Below are 17,823 nucleotides of genomic sequence, written 5' to 3'. Positions count from 1 at the left end.
TCTACATTGATCAGTATGGTCTTTCTCCTATATAATTCCCTGGAGGATAATAGTTACAGGTGATGAAGACTGAAGAATCCGGGCAATTAGCAAGAGCACAACCAAGCTGATTGGTATTCTTCCATATCACTTGGGTGTAATGCCAGCAGTCCTTGTTCTCCAAGCAAGTATTGGTCTTGTAATCGTAATAGTCCTTCTCCTCATCAACCCAAGTTATCATCGCAGCCTTCGGATCCGTCCACCCCTCACCGAAGCCCCAGAAAATGTTCTCACCGTAGGGCCCATTGGAGTGGGCATGCTTGCAACCTCTGGATTCCTGGTATCGAGCGTAGGCACCGGCGTACGATTGTAGGGTTGAGTTCCACTCTAAGGGACCAATTCCATGCCCAACCTCTTTACGGACTTTGTTGTGGAGCTTAACGAAGACTTGAGCCATGGATCCGGCATGGGAAACAAGAGCCAGGGATAGACTCAGAACACAAACCAAAACTACTATGGTATTTGACATATATATATATATATATGGTCGTTTTTTTTGTTTTGTTGTAAATATAGGATCATGTTGCTCATTCTCTTGCAGGTATATATATATATACAAATCTTGAGCTATTTTGGGTAATTAATGGATTTAATGACTGGTTGGGGTTTGGTGAGAGAGGCTACTTTCTATACACACATTTTCAGCGGTTTGTACGGTGTTAGGTAGTCCCATTATGGGAGGGAATTTATTGAAATAAAAAAATATATGAAATATATAATCGTGATAGATTTCTAAATCTCGTACATGCATAAGTGATCACATATAAGGAGTTACTAAAAATTAAATGTATTCAATGAATTATGATTTCAAGAGTATGAGAATAATCAATAGATTAAATAAGGGACATAGATTAAGAAATAATAAAATAAAGTGACAATAAATTTACTTGTTACTTCAATTTCATGGACATTTCACATATTGATCAAATTAACATAGAATAAGTCTTAAGATGACAAATGTCCAAGGCCTACGGAAGCTGTAATTATCTTTAAGGTTTGACATAAATCAGAATATATATGTTGTCTTTCTATTCTAAAAAAAATAAAACAAAATTGGTGCTACTATGTTCATCATGGAGCACCAACGAGCCTTGGAAAATTTTGACTGCTTTGGATGTGATTACATATATGTTTCCAACAATGCGGTATGTAATTTTTAATCCGGGGTAATTAGTGTAGACTGTGTTATCTAATTATAATTCTCTGACCAATATATATTTAACTTTTACACCTAATTATGTTCTCAAATACCAAATTTACATTTAAAGAAAAAGTAATGATATAGGAAGGATTAGAGTCAATCTAGAGTATGCGATTGCAATGAAACAGGGACTCCTGAATCCCTTAGCGGCAGAAGCCATGGGAGCAATATTGGCGGTGCAGCTATGCCAGGAACTGGGATTGCAACGTTTTCAGCTAGAAGGTGATGCCAAAAATGTGATTGAGGCAGTAACTTCCAAAAATCCTGATGATAGTAGCAGGGGACAGTTGACAGTGGACATACGCTCTTATTTACGTCCAATTCTGGCGTGGGAGATGAGATATGTTCGTCGAGATGGGAACAAGGTGGCTCATGCTTTAGCTAGGATAGCAATTAAGGACACTGTAAACATGGGGTGGTTATATAATCCACCGGAATGTATTAGAGAATTTTTGCAAGGAGACATCTCTCCTTTGCAAGCTATAGAATAAATAGACGGCATATGCTTTTTGCTCAAAAAAAAAAAAATAGAGTATCTTAAATATGATGTAGCATTTAAAATCACCAATAAATTAAAAGAAACCGAACATGATCTTTGAACTGGAAAAAATCCAATTAGTTATAGTGGAAGAGTATTTTTGTATTTTTACTTTTTGAGGGAACAAAAATACCCATTCACTATAATTAACTAAATATTCATCCTAATTCCAAAGAAACCAATTCAAAAATAAATAAATAAATAAATACAAGGAAGATACGAACAAACAAGTAATTAGTCAGTAAAAGGTGAAAAGGCAAAAGCTGTCTGGTTTCTATTTTTAATCTGCTCAACCATATCATTGTTACATAAACAAAATTCAAAAGCTGCCATTGATACAAAAGCTTCAGGCCCACGCCATGCCACCATTTGACCAATTCCAGTTTCCGAACAACAAAAGAGCCGAAAAAGAAGAGAGAAGAGAGGCATCATGTCCTTGTTATTCGTTTCTTTTCTCTTCATTGAGATTTTCGGCTCTGTTAAACCCGATGCTGATCATCATCATGATCATCAGATCGCTACGGAGAATATAGTTCTCCCGGCGCCGTTGGTGCCGGGTTTATACGTCTTCGGAGACTCCCAAGTTGATACTGGCCTCAATACAAATCTAGATACGTTAATGACCGCAACGTATAAGCCTTATGGCATAGATTTCACCATTGGTGCCACCGGCAGGTTCAGTAATGGCGCCGTCATTACAGATTTCATTGGTAAGCTAACCCTTGAATCCAAATTCCTAGCCACTCTGACATGATTCGATGATAGCTCTACTCATTTATTCAATGACTTATAATATGACTCTGATACCACTTGTTAAGGGCCTTAAATAACGATTCGAATGAACCCATTTTGCCATGAATAAAAGAAAAAGACAATTTTTTGTTGTGTTCTTTGGCTATTGCTTGAAGTTGAAGAAACATGTTTTCATTTGTGCAGGGCATGATCTTCAGCTACCAACTACGCTTACTTATGGGGCTTACAAGTCCCTAGATGAAGTAGTCACATCTGGTTTCAGCTATGCATCTGCTTCCGCCGGCATTCTTCATGAAACTGGGCATGGACTAGTAAGTGTTAAAAGTAATGATTAAATAATTAATTTAAGCTTGTGAGATAATTGGTAATTTAATTTGATTTTAGAGCCAAAATCCTAAGATCTAAGATCCAACATTGACTCTGTTTTTAAAGGGAGAAAATTGGAGCATGGAGAAACAAATTGTCATGTTTAACAAGACAGTTCACGAAAACTTGAGAAGACACATCAACAGCACAGAGCTCCCAAAATACTTGTCGGAGTGTATCTTCCTAGTTTTCATCGGCGCCAGTGACTATGAAATCAATTTTCTTCAAGTTTATTACAACACTAGTAAAAAATATACAAATGAAGAATTTGGCACTCTCCTTGCGATGAAATTAGCGTATCAATCGAAGGTACGTCATCATCATTAATATTTTATAAATAAATAAAAAAGAGAGGAAAAAACTAATTAATTTAACGTTGTTGTTCTACTTTTGGTGCAATTAATATTGCATGCAGGATTTGTATAAACTGGGAGCCAGGAGGATTGTAGTGTTTGAAATAGGCCCTATCGGCTGTTATCCGGCATCACTGAAAGTTTTCGAACCACAGACAAAATGTGCAGAAGACATAAACGAAATGGTAATGATTTTCAACAGGAATCTCCACATAAAGATTGAAGCATTGAGGTCGAAACTTAAAGACGCAACAATACTTATTGCGGAGATGTACGGGCTTATCAGAGACATGATAGATATGCCATCATCATATGGTAATATATATTGCATTTACTTTGTCTCACCAACATATTATTATTAATTATACCACTTGGTAATTCAACTAGAATAATTTTTCTTCCTCTTTTTGTGTACGTTACAATTTGTGTCAAAGGCTTGCAGTTAATATATAGTTTAAATTATTTAACTACGGCCCTCTTTGTTTTGGCGCAAATTATTTTACGTTGGGAAAAAGTTATTATTTTTTGTTATTTGTTTGCAACCTTGAATTAAGGGGTTGACGCATGTTGAAAGCGGTGGAAAATGATTTACGCATATGAGAAGCGTAAATCATTTTACGTCCTGTGAATGTTATATTTTTTCCTTGGTCTATTGCAAATATTTTCAGGTAGACCAATATTTTACGCTGAAACAGACGGGACATAAGTTGTTAGGTCTCTTTCTTAACAAGTGAGACTTAACACGTGAAATCTTTATCTAAAATAAGGATAAATTATGAAATTAAGGTCCGAACTCTAGATTCTACTATGATAAGATGTTAAATCCCTAATGAAAAATGCTACACATACTCTTACTCTCACACTTCCAAGTACATACTACTTAACGTAACACTAAAAATCACTATTAGATTTTAGATTGATCACTTGGATCAATTATGACTTTTGATGACACATCAAGGGAGTGTGTATAACATTTTTCATCATCAATTGTCCTGAAAACTTAAACCGATAAAAAAATTATAAATCGAATCATTTAATTAATATAATGAAATTGTGTTATTCTCTCTTAGTTAATTGATTGACTACTCTTAACACATTTTTGGTGGGTCTATCTACAGGATTTACAGATATTAGGAACACTTGTTGTGAAGTGGGAAGAGATGGAATAGGCTTATGCATGCCGGGAGTAGATGTATGCCCAAATAGACGAACAAATCTATTTTGGGATGATCATCATCTCACTGAGGCAGCAAATGTGATTATTGCCGACAAATGCTTTAAGGATTCCAATTTCTGCAGCCCAAAAGGCATCCGTGGAGTTATTTTCTCAGGACAGACTCATAGGCCGGGTTTCTCCTACTTTCTATTCGTAGTAATAATAGCTGGAAATTTTTGTTTTCACAAAATTTTAGGATTCTAAGCTTTTTTTAAAAAAAAAAGAAAAAAAAAAAGAAAACACCCATACATTTGTTACCCATCCATAGGCCATAGTGAGTTTGGATAGGCAATTTTTGAGTCTCTGGACTTTGTACGTTTATACGTGTTTATTAGCTACATATTAGGTTTATTACAATAGTTATAGTTGTCCACTTGTCTGAGCAGATGTTCGAATTGTCCAAACACCGTAAAAACATATGATCATTTAATTGGGGTGTTTAATTTGCTAAATAAGCACAAGCAAATCATGATCATTTGAGTGGTAAGGGATCATTCCTGGCAAAGTCATAGCAGAAAATGGCCACACCCAAGGCAAACCAAGTCAGATACACGTGAGAAACCCTAGTTTTGCCTTTGAAAGAACAATCTAGCCATAGTCATTGAGGCCAACACTTGAGCCATCAACAACAGCATAGTTCATCTGTGACAATGCTCGGCGGGAAACCGGGAGTCTTTGTAAGCTCTCCAACACAATCAACAACCATTTATATTTTCAAGAAACCAGAATCCATTACCATCTCCAGTCATCTGATCGTCCGAACTTGCACTAAGAGGAGGAAAAGGCAGCTAATGGACAAGGAAAATTAGGGACTACGTAATAATAAGCATATCACTTTCGGGTTAGATGCACCGAAAAATCCAGTTACACTTAAACTTCAACTGATTAACTTGAGGCCCCGACAAGAGGGAAGTGAAGTCACACTGTTCATCTGGTGATGCCAGCAGGGAAAACACATACAACAAGACGAAAGAGGTATTTACAAGAAAGATCTTCATCCACCAATCATTCCTCTACATGTTGAAAATAGCTTTCTCTTCCTGATAGTAGTTACTTATCCACCCTTCAATCAACTTGATTTCAATTGCCCTCTGCTCTAGCAACCAATCAGGATCTTCTGAGGTTGATGCACGTAAATCTATATGATGTGCTCCTGAAAAATAAATAATAAAAGGAACGCATTACTTTTAGCAAAATAATATTGTTTCTATGGTTTAGCTGCTTTACTTGCTCCGTCTGATAAAAAGACCTTTAGCTGACAATAGCATCATATTGCAGGATTGCATAATCCACACTCACATAAACACACACATACACACACTCATGCAGCCAGCCAAAGATCAGGGAAAAACAAGATTAAAGACCAAAGTAAGTCAAGATATGGTGTAGGCTGTTCTGGATTGCTTCATTTGAATTTCCTTAAAATGAGAATATTAAGATGGAAATATAAAAATCAAGGTAAAATTAGAAAGGGTAGCCCTATTTCTACACCAGTTGTTGTTTCTTCCACAACCCCTCTTACAACTTTAGTTTCCACACTACGAGATAGGGTTGTGTGGAAGAAACAAAAACTGGTCTTGAAATATCATTTTCCAACAACAAACAAATACACAAGGAAGCAGTGTATGAGGACAAAATGAGACAAGTCTTGAATGAATTTCACAAGACAAAGACTTGGGACTCTCGACTCACACTAATGTCACTTGTATTGAGGAGGCAATTTGAAAAAGAAGATTTTGAGTTAATTAAAAAGACATGAAGTAGTCCTACACAAGCTAAAAGGATCAATGTGGTCAAATACAATCAGCGAGGGATCTGGCTTTGTTGATTGATTTACCACAATATCATTAGAAGTGACAAAACGACCCTTTGAGTTGGTTGGGCCAACTACCAGCTTCTATTGAGCCACATGTTGGAACTCGATAACATTGGGATGGCTAGGCCAGTAGATTCTTATTCTCATAAATTATCTATAATATTATATCTTTTGACACCCACTACTTGAATAGGATCAACCAACCACGATATTTTTGGGGAAAAAAGAAAAAGAAAAAGCCAAGTAGGGATTAGATCAGTTCGTATCCATTCAAGATTGTAGATTTCAAGTAAATAAGATGGGTGCCTGCCTTTAGCCCTCATGTCCTGTTATCATGACCGATTTGATAAAAAATCAATTTTGACCCACCAAATAGTCCTTCTCACAAATAAAAGTGAAGCACATTATAGTTGATCTAAGAACAGAAGATGTACTCACAAGAAACATTACCTTCTTTAGTAACAAGAGCAACAATAGTTTCAGATACATTCTGCAGGACACTGCAACAGATGTCATGTACAATGATCAGAATTCAGATTTTAAATTTTTAACAACACTAGGCAATAATATATGCAGAATGAAGAAGTACCCGCCACCACTCCAGGGATCCAACAGGCCATTTGAGAAAATGATGTTACTTCCAAACTTTTTCAGGGCGGTCTTGATATCCTTCACAACGAAATACAAAAGATCAGATTTATAATATAGCATTTGAGAAGTAAAACCCTTCTGGATATTATGTATGTGAGAGCTAAAAGGCATCATCCACGGAATGGACCATGCTGTTGCAAAAAGTTACCGGTTTCCAAAATTTCTGCGTTTGATTTGAACACTTGAAATTGCCCATACAATCCACTAAGATAAATATGTTATGTAACTCAACAACCAATTACTACCAACCAAAAAAAAAAGGTAGAACGGAAGAGATAATAAGACCACTATGAACAGAATCAGCAACTAAAAAATGCAAGCTGTCACTCTTTAGAGAAAATATTCTTATGCAATCTGATTTAAATGGATGTTATCAATAAATTTGAAATGCGTGACACTTACATGTCCACCAAACACCGTTGTTATCCATCTAGGCCTGGGAATCACCCTGAAATCTTTCCAGCATTCATCTTGAAAGGAAGAGAAATTATAGTCATATGTTGGAAACATGCTCACATCCCGGCTACTAGACATTGGCATAACCATCTCGGTGCATGCCTATATTATGAAAAATAAAAAGTGGAAGCACGTAAATAAACAACAACAAAATTGATAAGTTATTTATCACCAACCATCATTTAGAAAAATACAATAACATAAAAAAGTACTAAGGAGCTCTAGACCTGCCAGTTCCAACCATCCAAGCCATGAGGATCATCATCCAATTGAAAGCAGTCAACGCTTCCAGAATAGTTGTAATAGATGCTTACTCCTTCAAATATGCGCTCCAGAATGCTAGAACCAGTAGGAGAGCCATCCATCTTTCTGCAAACCTACAAGAAGATTCAAATTATATCTAATTTGTAACAAAATTGAAAGTGCTCCAGAAATTTAAACAATATTGCTCAAAATTGATGTCCTGCGAGCTAAACAGTTGGTATAAGATACTTTTGGTTATGGAACAAATAGGTGGCAAATAACAGGTATCAAAGGACTTTAATTTAGACTATGAGATTCTTCATATGTGTGCAAACCGTGAGAGATTTTTCAAATTGTATCATAAACTCAACTAACCTCTCTTATTGGATGTCCAGGCAACGGCATCATAAACTCAGAACTATAAGGGTAGTTCACCATTGCCAAATAACTATAAGCAGAATCCAACCAATTTCTCAGATCTTCTGTGCTTTTTAATGTCCTGTCAACTTCCTCTGATTAGTTAAGACTCAATAACCCAAACTAGAAAAATACTCAGTATAAACAAGACTATTTGTATTCAGTCATCATTAGCTCATACAGAAACAGGGCATACATTTCTTTCATTCTTTTTCCTTACCCGCATAAGCGGAACGTTTTGGTCAGTTGCAGAAGGCCATCATTTTTCTGACCCTCGGATGTTATTACATCCCATGACTCCTTTATAGTGTTAAAACAGCTGGTACTTTCACGCTATGAAGAAAGTGATCATGTTATAATGCAGCCCATATACATATAATGAATACTATAACGGAGATGAAAGCAAACGACAAACAGAAGCACACCTTGAAAGTATTGGAAACAATGTCATAAAATGTTTCGGGAGGCACAATATCTTCAAACTGAAGAATCGGTGCCGAAGAAGCAAGCGCACCAACGGCAACGTGAGGATACTTGAGTCTCATCCATGCCGCTAACACTAATTCGAATATATATAATGCCAATAATTAGTCAATTAACCAATGCTAACAGAAAAAGAAATGCAAACATCATTTCTTACAATGTGCGAGAACACTTACTTCCACCGTAGGATCCACCGAATAACACGACAGGACAAGCCTCGGCGGACAAATTTCGCTTCAATTCCCTAATCAACACGGCGAAATCGGCGAGGGCTTGTTCGGCCGTGAGATAGGATAACGTAGTGGCGTTCTTGTACGCCTCGTCTCTACTTCCATACGGCATAGACTCGCCATAGTATCGGTGCTGCCCATCGATCAAATAGTTTCAAGCTACACGTGTTTTCCAATAACAGGAGCAAAAGAAAAAAGAAAGACTTACTTCAGGAAAAACGACCATGGCGCCGAAGCGAGGAGCGATTTCCCAGACGAAGCCGGTATTAGCGGCGAACCACGCGATGTCGCCCTCATTGCCGCAATAGAAGAAGATGGGGCCACGGCGTTGAGGGCCCGCCCAGTGCTCGGTGCTGATGAGGTACCGCTGCGGGAAATTCGGGAGCTCCGAGAAGCTGAAGTGGTCGAGCCGCTGCGAAAAGTATCGGGTTTCGTACCGGTATTTTTGTTGTTGTTGTTGATGACGATGACTGTGATTCGGTGGCTGTGAGAATCTGCCCAAGAAGCGTGGGGCCCATCTGGAGGAAGAAGAGGAGGAGGAGGAGGGAGAATTGGACGGCTCTGATGCGAGCGACGGCCGAGATGAAAAGATATTGATGATGATGATGAGAAGAGATAAGACGAGAATTGATGGTTTGGTTTTTGTTGCCATTTTGGTGCGATTGTTATCCTTAGGGATTCTGTGTTTGAGCTTTGAATCGCGGTTGAGGCGGTTCTGTTGAGGCCGGAAGGTGGGGGGTGGGACTCGGTGGTTGAGGGAGCATCATAGGTAGCGTGGTCTCGAGTAATGGGATACGCAAGGAATGGTTGAATACTTTCCCTTTAGATGCGGTGTGATTGTTGACATCAGCGTATGACGACTTGGGTAGTTTGGCAAGTGGGGATTACTCTACGGTGTACGACTCTACTCTGCGTCGATGGGGAGGGGAGGGGAGAGTCTAAAGCAGGATTAGAGTAAAGGAAGCATGAATCGGGTCGGTCGCAATCAATGCAATAGAAAAATGGACCAATTATTACACATACGTCCAAAGGATCGTGTACCAAATGCAATAGAAAAATCTACCATACAGTTCAAATGTCTACCAAAGAAAAAATGGTCAAAAATTAGATACGGACAGATATATACGTGTCGATATATTGTTTGGTGTTGAACTGATCTTGTAAATTTCTGTTAACATTACCAAGATCTTGTTTGAGATTATGTTTTGAGAGAAGGGAATTCTTAGTATCTAAAATGTTTTGTCAAACAAAAGCTAACTTGTAATGTAAAAAATTTCAAAAGCATTTTTTGTTTTTTTTTACTTTTTTTACTCTAAAAATAACTAAAATGCACTTTTGACAAAAAATTAAAAATTATATTTCTCACACATAATCTCAAACATTCTTTAAGAGTAAGAGGCATGTTACACATTGGTGTGACAATGGGCTTCACCTTACAGGCCCAAAGAAAGCCCACCACCTATACAGACATTAGACGGCCTAAACACCCCACCTTGGAGCGAGAAGCCCACGAATCAAAAGGGGGCGCTAACGCAGCTCAAATCCACTAAGATCATTCAGTTCAAACAAACTATACATGTGCAACAATAAAGAAAGGCAAAATCTGTCTAACAAACTCAATCCTGTCAAACAAAGTTTAAATACAGTCAAAACCGCCATGTAACCCCTCCAAGGTTGTTATAGAATAAATCAACCTAGCAACAAACTCCATATTTTTGGGAGTCAAGTGAGAGTCCATCCACTACTCACACACCCAGATATTTTATAAAAGGAACCGCCCACCACCTCACTAAAGAAACAATGAACTCTCTCTACTCTTATCTTGGTATTATTTTCTATTCTATTATTCTTTCTAAATATCTCCATAATTCTAGCTTAGGCAAGGAAGGTGAAACAGCTGTCACACCCCCCCCCCCCCCCCCCCCCCTTTGCAACCTTCCATCACCTATCATTCTCTTATTTTTAGCATGCTTTAGATCCGAGTCGCTACCTAGGTTGACAACTATCTCAACACACATCATTCTTTATCTCATCTTTCATTCATTTTCTGTATAATGAATTAATGAATCTACCATTGAAAATTAGTAAGATCCTCATGATTTCACAAATTTAATGATGAATCCATTCAATTTAAAAAAATAAAATAAAAAATAGTTAAAAAAATAATGTATAGCATGCCTCTTTACAAAAGTTGAAAAGCAAATCATAAAAATCTATTGTACAAAAATTTAAGGAGAAACTTCACTAAGGACCCTCAAACTTCCACCCGTTTTGAAATACCCTCTATGAACTTCAAAATCTCTCAATTTAGTCCCCTGAACTTTCAATTTGGATTCCTTTGTCAGATTTTAAATGTCATATGACATTTATACCCCTGGCTTTTATATAAAATTTCAACTTCTAAAATGTTTTTTTATTTTAAAAAAAATAAAAATCAGGGATATTTTGGTCTTTTTTTAAATTTTGAACGGCTAAAATTAACGGAATGGTCCAAATTAAGAGCAATTGAAAGTTTAGGAGACTAAATTGAGAGATTTTGAAATTCATGAAAGGTATTTTAAAACGGGTAAAAATTTAGACATCCTTAATGAAATTTCTCCAAAATTTAAAGCATGAAACAGGTGACAAGAAATATCACTCATCAACAAGGGCCCGACGACAAATAAGCCTTAGCGGGCCCTTGTGGATGAGTGATATTTCTATTCTTTTTTTATGGGTTAGCCTGCTCATCGGACAGGTGGAGCATTTATATATGTTAGCGTTAGCCTGCTCACCATGTATGTCCGTATACATGGTGCGGTCAATTGTAAAATATACGAACTAATTCTGTGTTTTTTAAAAAAAACTAAAAAAATAAAGAATATATAACAAGTGTATTGGCGGCTATGGAGATCATTTGTAAAATCATTGAGGAATAGTGTGCTCAGCCCAAGAGGCAACTTGAGTGAGGATATTCATCGCACCAGATTTTGAAGAATATATATATATATTTTGTATTCTCTTTAGACGTACCTTCCCTCGAATGAGTATTAATCCACTGAAACTTACATAACATGAGCAGTTTTTCATTCCCACCCAATCTTGGACCAGGAACGTCAGACCATGGTTGTGGTTTGACCGTACATCTGCTTTAAACATTCTGAATTCCTGATAAAGACAATGGAGGTTTGACAAAACAAAATAGGATTGGTTCGACAATGCTGATTCGTGGATTATCCGATCGTCAATTTGTGATAATTAAGAAATTATATGATGCTTACACTTGTTTGCATCTTCGCATATATATAAATCCACTGAAACTTACATAACATGAGCAATTTTCCCTTCCCACCCAATCTTGGACCAGGAAAGTCAGACCAACGTTGTGGTTTGACCACACATCTGCTTCAAACATTATGAATTCCTGATAAAGACAATGGAGGTTTAACAAAAAGGAAATAGAATTGGTCCGACAATGCTGATTCGTGAATTATCCGATCCGATCCTCAATTTGTGATAATTAAGAAATTATATGATGCTTACATTTGTTTGCATCTTCACACACACACACACACACACATATATATATATATATATATATATATATATTCTGTGTTCTCTTTGGATGTACCTTCTCTCGAATGAGTATTAATCCACTGGAACTTACATAACATGAGTAGTTTTCCGTTCCCACCCAATCTTGGACCAGGAAAGTTAGACCATGGTTGTGGTTTGACCGTACATCTGCTTCAAACATTCTGAATTCATGATAAAGACAATGGAGGTTTGACAAAAAGGAAATAGAATTGGTTCGACAATGCTGATTCGTGGATTATCCGATCGTCAATTTGTGATAATTAAGAAATTATATGATGCTTACACTTGTTTGCATCTTCGCATTTTCGTGGGTTCTATTATGTGTTAATGTGAGAATTCACATATATATGCAACAACCGACGTTGTTATTGTTAAATCACCAATTATTATAAGGGTTTAAGTTAATTAAAAATAATTATTATTTAATTAAGATTCAAATAGTTATGATAGTGGAAATATTGTATTTTGAGATTAGCCTAAGCACATTCATTCAAATAATAAAAAATAAATATCAAAGCACAAAATATAACAATATTCGACGTAGTTCAACAAACTCCATGCTTGCATTCATGGAACACAAATATATTTTAAAATTTGAAAACGTAAGTATATGGGGATATTTTATTCATCCTCATCGACCAAATTATCTGAGAGACCGTGAATTCTCTCGATGAATTTAGGAGAGTAAATTCAATGAAACATGAGAAAATTGAAGACATTCAAAATATAGTGCAAATGGTGCTTAAGAGTCCTCCACCAGGAGCACTAAAATTCAATTGGGATTGTTAAATATATTGGATAATATATTAGAAGCGGAAGAAAAAAAGAGAAGAGAGAGAGAGAGAGAGCGAAAGCACACAATGGACTACATTGTATTGACTCTAATAATAATAATGAATACAGAGACCTCTATTTAGAGAGAGGCAAGTAATCTAAAAAATTAAGGAAAGGTAAACCTAGTAGAATAATAATACCTAAAGAAGTAAATAACAAGTAATATTCTTAACAGGGATGTTGCACTTGATGAACCAAATGGATGCGGACGCATAGGCATTAGTATCATTGTGCAGGATCATGACGGATATGTACTTGCAGCAAAAAGTACAACCAAACATGCAATAATTGAGTCAATAGCGACGGAAAAGCATTAGTTGTATTGTATGCATGGCAGAATTCAGTCGTAACTTGAGACTACAGAAAGTCATACTATGAAGAAATGCACTGCATATATACTAAATGCTACAAAGACAAAGGACGGAAAATTTGAGTAGATTAAGAAAGCTTGTGAATAATACAAAAGGTGTTTTGAACATGTTGCAAGACAGGTGAGTAGATTAACCATATGAAAAGGGAAGCTAGTTCTTTTGTTTGTGACATTATATCATTAGACCCAACATTTTCTCTCTTAATAATTATTAATGAATTATGAATGGTTCTAAAAACTACACTCATAAAACTCTCACAACCCAAACCAGATCTTTTGGTATATTCAACCTAAACTCTCGATCGATCTCAGCTCACAGACTTGAAACTCTCATAATCCCAAAATTATGATACATCTAATGTTGCTTGCACGTTGTAATAAACAAACTTTCGATTAACACAAACATGCACAAGTACCCTTTTCCCTTTATTGAACAAAAAAAATAAAATAAAAAAATACAAGAGAACCTGCTTAGGCCGAAACCCTAGCTACTTGGGCCTAAGCCTCTAATTGGACCAAAGCTACTAACCAAACCCTTAACAACACTGCCTATACACAAGCTTGAAATCGCAATTTATCATTTTCTTAGTGTCGGTGTGAGACTGCCACACTTACACAGGAGCCATTACACACGCTTACTTCTTTGCTGGCAGGAAATGCTAGACACACCTTCATTTTTACACTTTTAAGTGTATATTTTTTGACGTGACAGTGAAAATTATTATTATATTTTGAATTTTTGAATGTATGTTATAATATACTGTGTGAGATTTGATATTATGGGAATATATTAGCATTGATTGTAATTAATACAATCAAATAAGAAACATTCAATATTAATTTGATTTTATCAACCATTTCATTTTGTATTCTCTCCACATCCCTATAAATAGATACCATTTGTATTATTAAATTATCCATTGAATAAAAAGCATATTGTAACCTTTATGACTTTATCTGTTGATGTAAACGGAACCACATAAAAAGTCTTGTATCTTTCATTATTATTTCCACAATTTAATTATCTTTTGGCCTTCTATTGGCCGAACATTATTTAGTTGGTTTTCATAAATAAGGAGGTTAAGAGAATTAATAGTAGAACATATCAAATCAAATTAGATTTGAATGTTTCTGATTTGATTTTATCAATTACAATCAATGTTAATACATTCTCATAATATCAAATATCTCACAATATATTCGAACAAAAGTAGTTAACGTTTTATTTAGTCCCACAAGTGAAGAAATAAGTAGTAATTTATAATGGTATTTGGTCTCATAAGTTGAACTATGATTCTACAAATTACTCTCGTTTAAATTAAGTATTTGTTGAAGATGAGTTAAATGAATAAATTTCACAACTTTTTTAAACATAAATTTTTAGGTTAGACAGTGATTTAACACATTTTTCTTTTTGAACATTTACTTTTTGACTATAATAAGTATCATTAGATCAGCCCATACGTAAGCATGAGATAATAACATAAAGCAGATGGTAATGGCAAACCCTAGAAGACAAATGAAATGGATTGGTGTAATTAATCCGAGAAGACAGTTTAAAAGAATTTCAAGTCTTATTTCGGAAAAATGGTAACAAATTCCACCGAATCAAGAGGGATAATAAAGCAAGCCTGAGATTGAAGGTGGGTCCAAACCCACGCGGACATAGTTGTCTTCTCCCCATCTTGCGTGCCGCCCATTGCCTTTTTTATGGTCATCATTCATAGAACCCCGGCCACCTCCAAACAGCCTTTCTGTATAATGATCAAAGCCAAATTCTCAATCCAAAAGCAAGCACAAATTCACACACTTGAGTTTTGACGTTGATCCATTCATTTGAAGGCTTTATCTTAAGGTTTTATAGGGGTTTTTTTAAAAAAATAAAATTGATGTAACATACAAATGGAAGTAATTTTGATTGTTTTGTGAGTATTTGTATTTTTAATTGTTGATTGATATTTAATAGCTAATTGTTAGGGATTCCAATAGGATCTAATATCATATTGTTTGGGTGTGATCAGAAATGAGATGTGTTTATATACTGTATGCTTTCTTTAAATGGTATGAGGTCATTTAGAGGTAAACCTAACAATAAAACTGTGCGAAATGAGACTCAAAGTAAATAATATCATACCACTTGGAGCTTGAAATGGGGAAATGTGTACAAGCCCATGAGGCCCCCTCTAAAGAGAGGGTGATTGTGACATGTCATATTGTCTAGGTGTGATAAAGGGGATGCTCATATATAGAGCATGCTTTCTCTAAATTAATGATATGAGGCTTTTTAGGGCAAACCAATAATAAAACAATGCCGACTCAGGCTCAAAGTAAATAATATCATATCACTTAGAGTATGTTTGGAATTATGTTTGAAAAATAGAGTTTTTAAGCAAAAAAACATTTTTTTGGCAAAAAGTTCATTTTTAAACTTTTGCCAAATTAAATTCTGTTTTGGCTATTTTAGGGCCTTTTTGGACCCTTATAAGTGCTTTCAATTTGTTTTACCAAATTGGTACTTTTGTCTTTAAAACGAACTTTTTGAATGTTAACCGTACTTTTAGACCCATCAAATGCACACCTAAATGATAAATATTGAACATTCTAAATTTTTGTTCAAAAAGTTGATTTTCAAATGATGTATCACCATCCCATTAGTTGATTATATACTTTCAAAAATAATAAATTTTATGAAATTATGACACAATATTTGAAAACTAACTTTAAAAAAAAAAAAAAATTAAGACGTGTATCACTTACATACTTGTTATAATATATATATATATATATATATATATATATAAACCAAACCCGAAAGCTTTGTTCATTTGAAATTCAACAACCTAATTAAAGACCCTAACCAATTACGGGAAAGAGAGTCAACAAAAAAAAGGAGGAGCGGAGGACTTTTAGTTTTGGGCAATGCCACTTTCCAACTAACAAAATCGTTATGATTGAGTTTGACCAACAATCATTCTTTTTCTTGCCAATCAATTGAAAATCTGATGGTCTAGTGGGAATTGTGATTGATCAAGATCTACAAACACAATCATTCATGAGATACTCAACTGCACCACCACACGATTTGGTCTACTGTCTAGCTACTCTTCATTTTTATTGGTTGGCCAGTTAGAACCTAAACCAATTAATCTATGATTCTTTTTCTGTGAAGCCAATGATGAAAGGCTATACTAATTGATGGAATCTCTCTTATGCACTTTGCAATTTGTCAATTATCAACTGTATGGTCGCCTTTATAACTGTTAGCTATAAAACGGCAGGGAGGCAGAGGTAGCCACAGCATTAATTAGTAATTATCACACTAATCATACTATTATTCTGCTTCCAAAAAATATTTAATTAAACATAAATTGTAGAATAAACTTTTATTATATACTGTTTAATAATTCAAGATTAAATTTCTTCCTAGAGAGGATACTTATTCCCTACCCCCACACGTTTTGGCAAAAGATGATAATAATAGTGGCAGTACTAGTGCTAATTAATAACGGAAACAGTAGGTGGTCGGGCGTGGTGGCTAGTGTTCAACCCATTTATTACGGCCTTGGGAATGAGATTGGCGTTAAGTAAACGAAACGTGTTATTTGTTAATTATACAAATTTCCTTCCCGACACAACTATTATTTTACCAATGAGGGTAGGTGGGGGATGAGATATGCCGACAACTCCAACTGGTTTATTTTTGTTTCAACTGCCGACAACTTGGTGCATGTATCCAATATATTTTAAAATGAAATTATCTAGATCAAGACAGTAACTTTCTACATCAATATATTTTTTTAAAAATAAAATAAAAGTAACGTTTCTAAGTGGCCGTTGAGATATCCGAGCCACTTCAAAACAGTTGTTCGGAGTGGTGCGACAACTTCCTCAATTTTTTTGATGATGGCTGAACTATCTCTTGGTCATTCATTTTAAATCAACGGGTCTTATTGGAATCCAAATTCGACAACTTGAACTTCAGAAAAAATTAAAGAAATGCACGGTGGCTCCCTAATGCATGCCCAAATACTAGAAATGAATCAGAAGCAATTATATATTTACGTTTTTGTTTTTGGGTTGATAATGAGAATAAAAATAATGATCAAATTGTCCTCACATATGAAGATTTTGGACGTAAAAGTCCAATAAGTGTTGGTGGCAATAGTTTGAGTATGGAGACAGAAGACAGAAAATGTCATCGACAGTACTAGGGGTAGATCAGTTCATGTCAGCAAGGTGCAAAGGCCAAGGTTAAATATTTGCATGGCTTGCACGGTGGCC

General features: G+C 35.6%; 2 protein-coding genes and 1 pseudogene across 2 annotated transcripts; 1 reads left to right on the top strand and 2 right to left on the bottom strand.

The window, feature by feature from the left end:
• Positions 1–6: 6 nt before the first annotated feature.
• Positions 7–532, bottom strand: LOC132172891 (pathogenesis-related protein PRB1-3 pseudogene; annotated as a pseudogene).
• Positions 533–1,398: 866 nt separating this feature from the next.
• Positions 1,399–3,956, top strand: LOC132168502 (GDSL esterase/lipase 7-like). Its single transcript, XM_088512320.1, has 6 exons — positions 1,399–1,644; positions 2,245–2,488; positions 2,715–2,842; positions 2,964–3,206; positions 3,313–3,565; positions 3,919–3,956. Exons 1-6 carry the CDS (start codon positions 1,399–1,401, stop codon positions 3,954–3,956), a joined length of 1,152 nt encoding a protein of 383 aa, XP_088368446.1.
• A 1,302-nt stretch (positions 3,957–5,258) lies between these two features.
• LOC132171315 (Serine carboxypeptidase S28 family protein) lies at positions 5,259–9,635 on the bottom strand. Its single transcript, XM_059582601.2, has 10 exons — positions 8,971–9,635; positions 8,709–8,895; positions 8,475–8,608; positions 8,270–8,382; positions 8,008–8,131; positions 7,617–7,766; positions 7,336–7,491; positions 6,872–6,951; positions 6,733–6,782; positions 5,259–5,619 (listed from the first exon to the last, which is right to left on the bottom strand). Exons 1-10 carry the CDS (start codon positions 9,412–9,414, stop codon positions 5,480–5,482), a joined length of 1,578 nt encoding a protein of 525 aa, XP_059438584.1. The 5' UTR covers positions 9,415–9,635; the 3' UTR covers positions 5,259–5,479.
• Between the last annotated feature and the right edge of the window lie 8,188 nt (positions 9,636–17,823).

This window comes from Corylus avellana, chromosome 1, assembly GCF_965113065.1.
Source record: "Corylus avellana chromosome 1, dhCorAvel1.hap1.2, whole genome shotgun sequence".
In the NCBI taxonomy this organism is placed as follows: domain Eukaryota; kingdom Viridiplantae; phylum Streptophyta; class Magnoliopsida; order Fagales; family Betulaceae; genus Corylus; species Corylus avellana.
Note: the sequence above shows the minus strand (reverse complement) of the source record. Positions and strands in the feature narration are given on the sequence as shown.

Excerpts from the sequence above, each read along its gene's own strand:
- LOC132168502 (XM_088512320.1), top strand. The coding sequence starts at position 1,399 with ATGGGAGCAATATTGGCGGTGCAGCTATGCCAGGAACTGGGATTGCAA. Across the intron at positions 1,645-2,244 it reads GGATAGCAATTAAGGACACT|ATTTTCGGCTCTGTTAAACC; the intron begins GTAAACATGGGG and ends CTCTTCATTGAG. Across the intron at positions 2,843-2,963 it reads ATGAAACTGGGCATGGACTA|GGAGAAAATTGGAGCATGGA; the intron begins GTAAGTGTTAAA and ends CTGTTTTTAAAG.
- LOC132171315 (XM_059582601.2), bottom strand. The coding sequence starts at position 9,414 with ATGGCAACAAAAACCAAACCATCAATTCTCGTCTTATCTCTTCTCATC. Across the intron at positions 8,132-8,269 it reads AAAACGTTCCGCTTATGCGG|GACATTAAAAAGCACAGAAG; the intron begins GTAAGGAAAAAG and ends GGAAGTTGACAG. Across the intron at positions 5,620-6,732 it reads TGCTCTTGTTACTAAAGAAG|GAGCACATCATATAGATTTA; the intron begins GTAATGTTTCTT and ends TTTATTTTTCAG.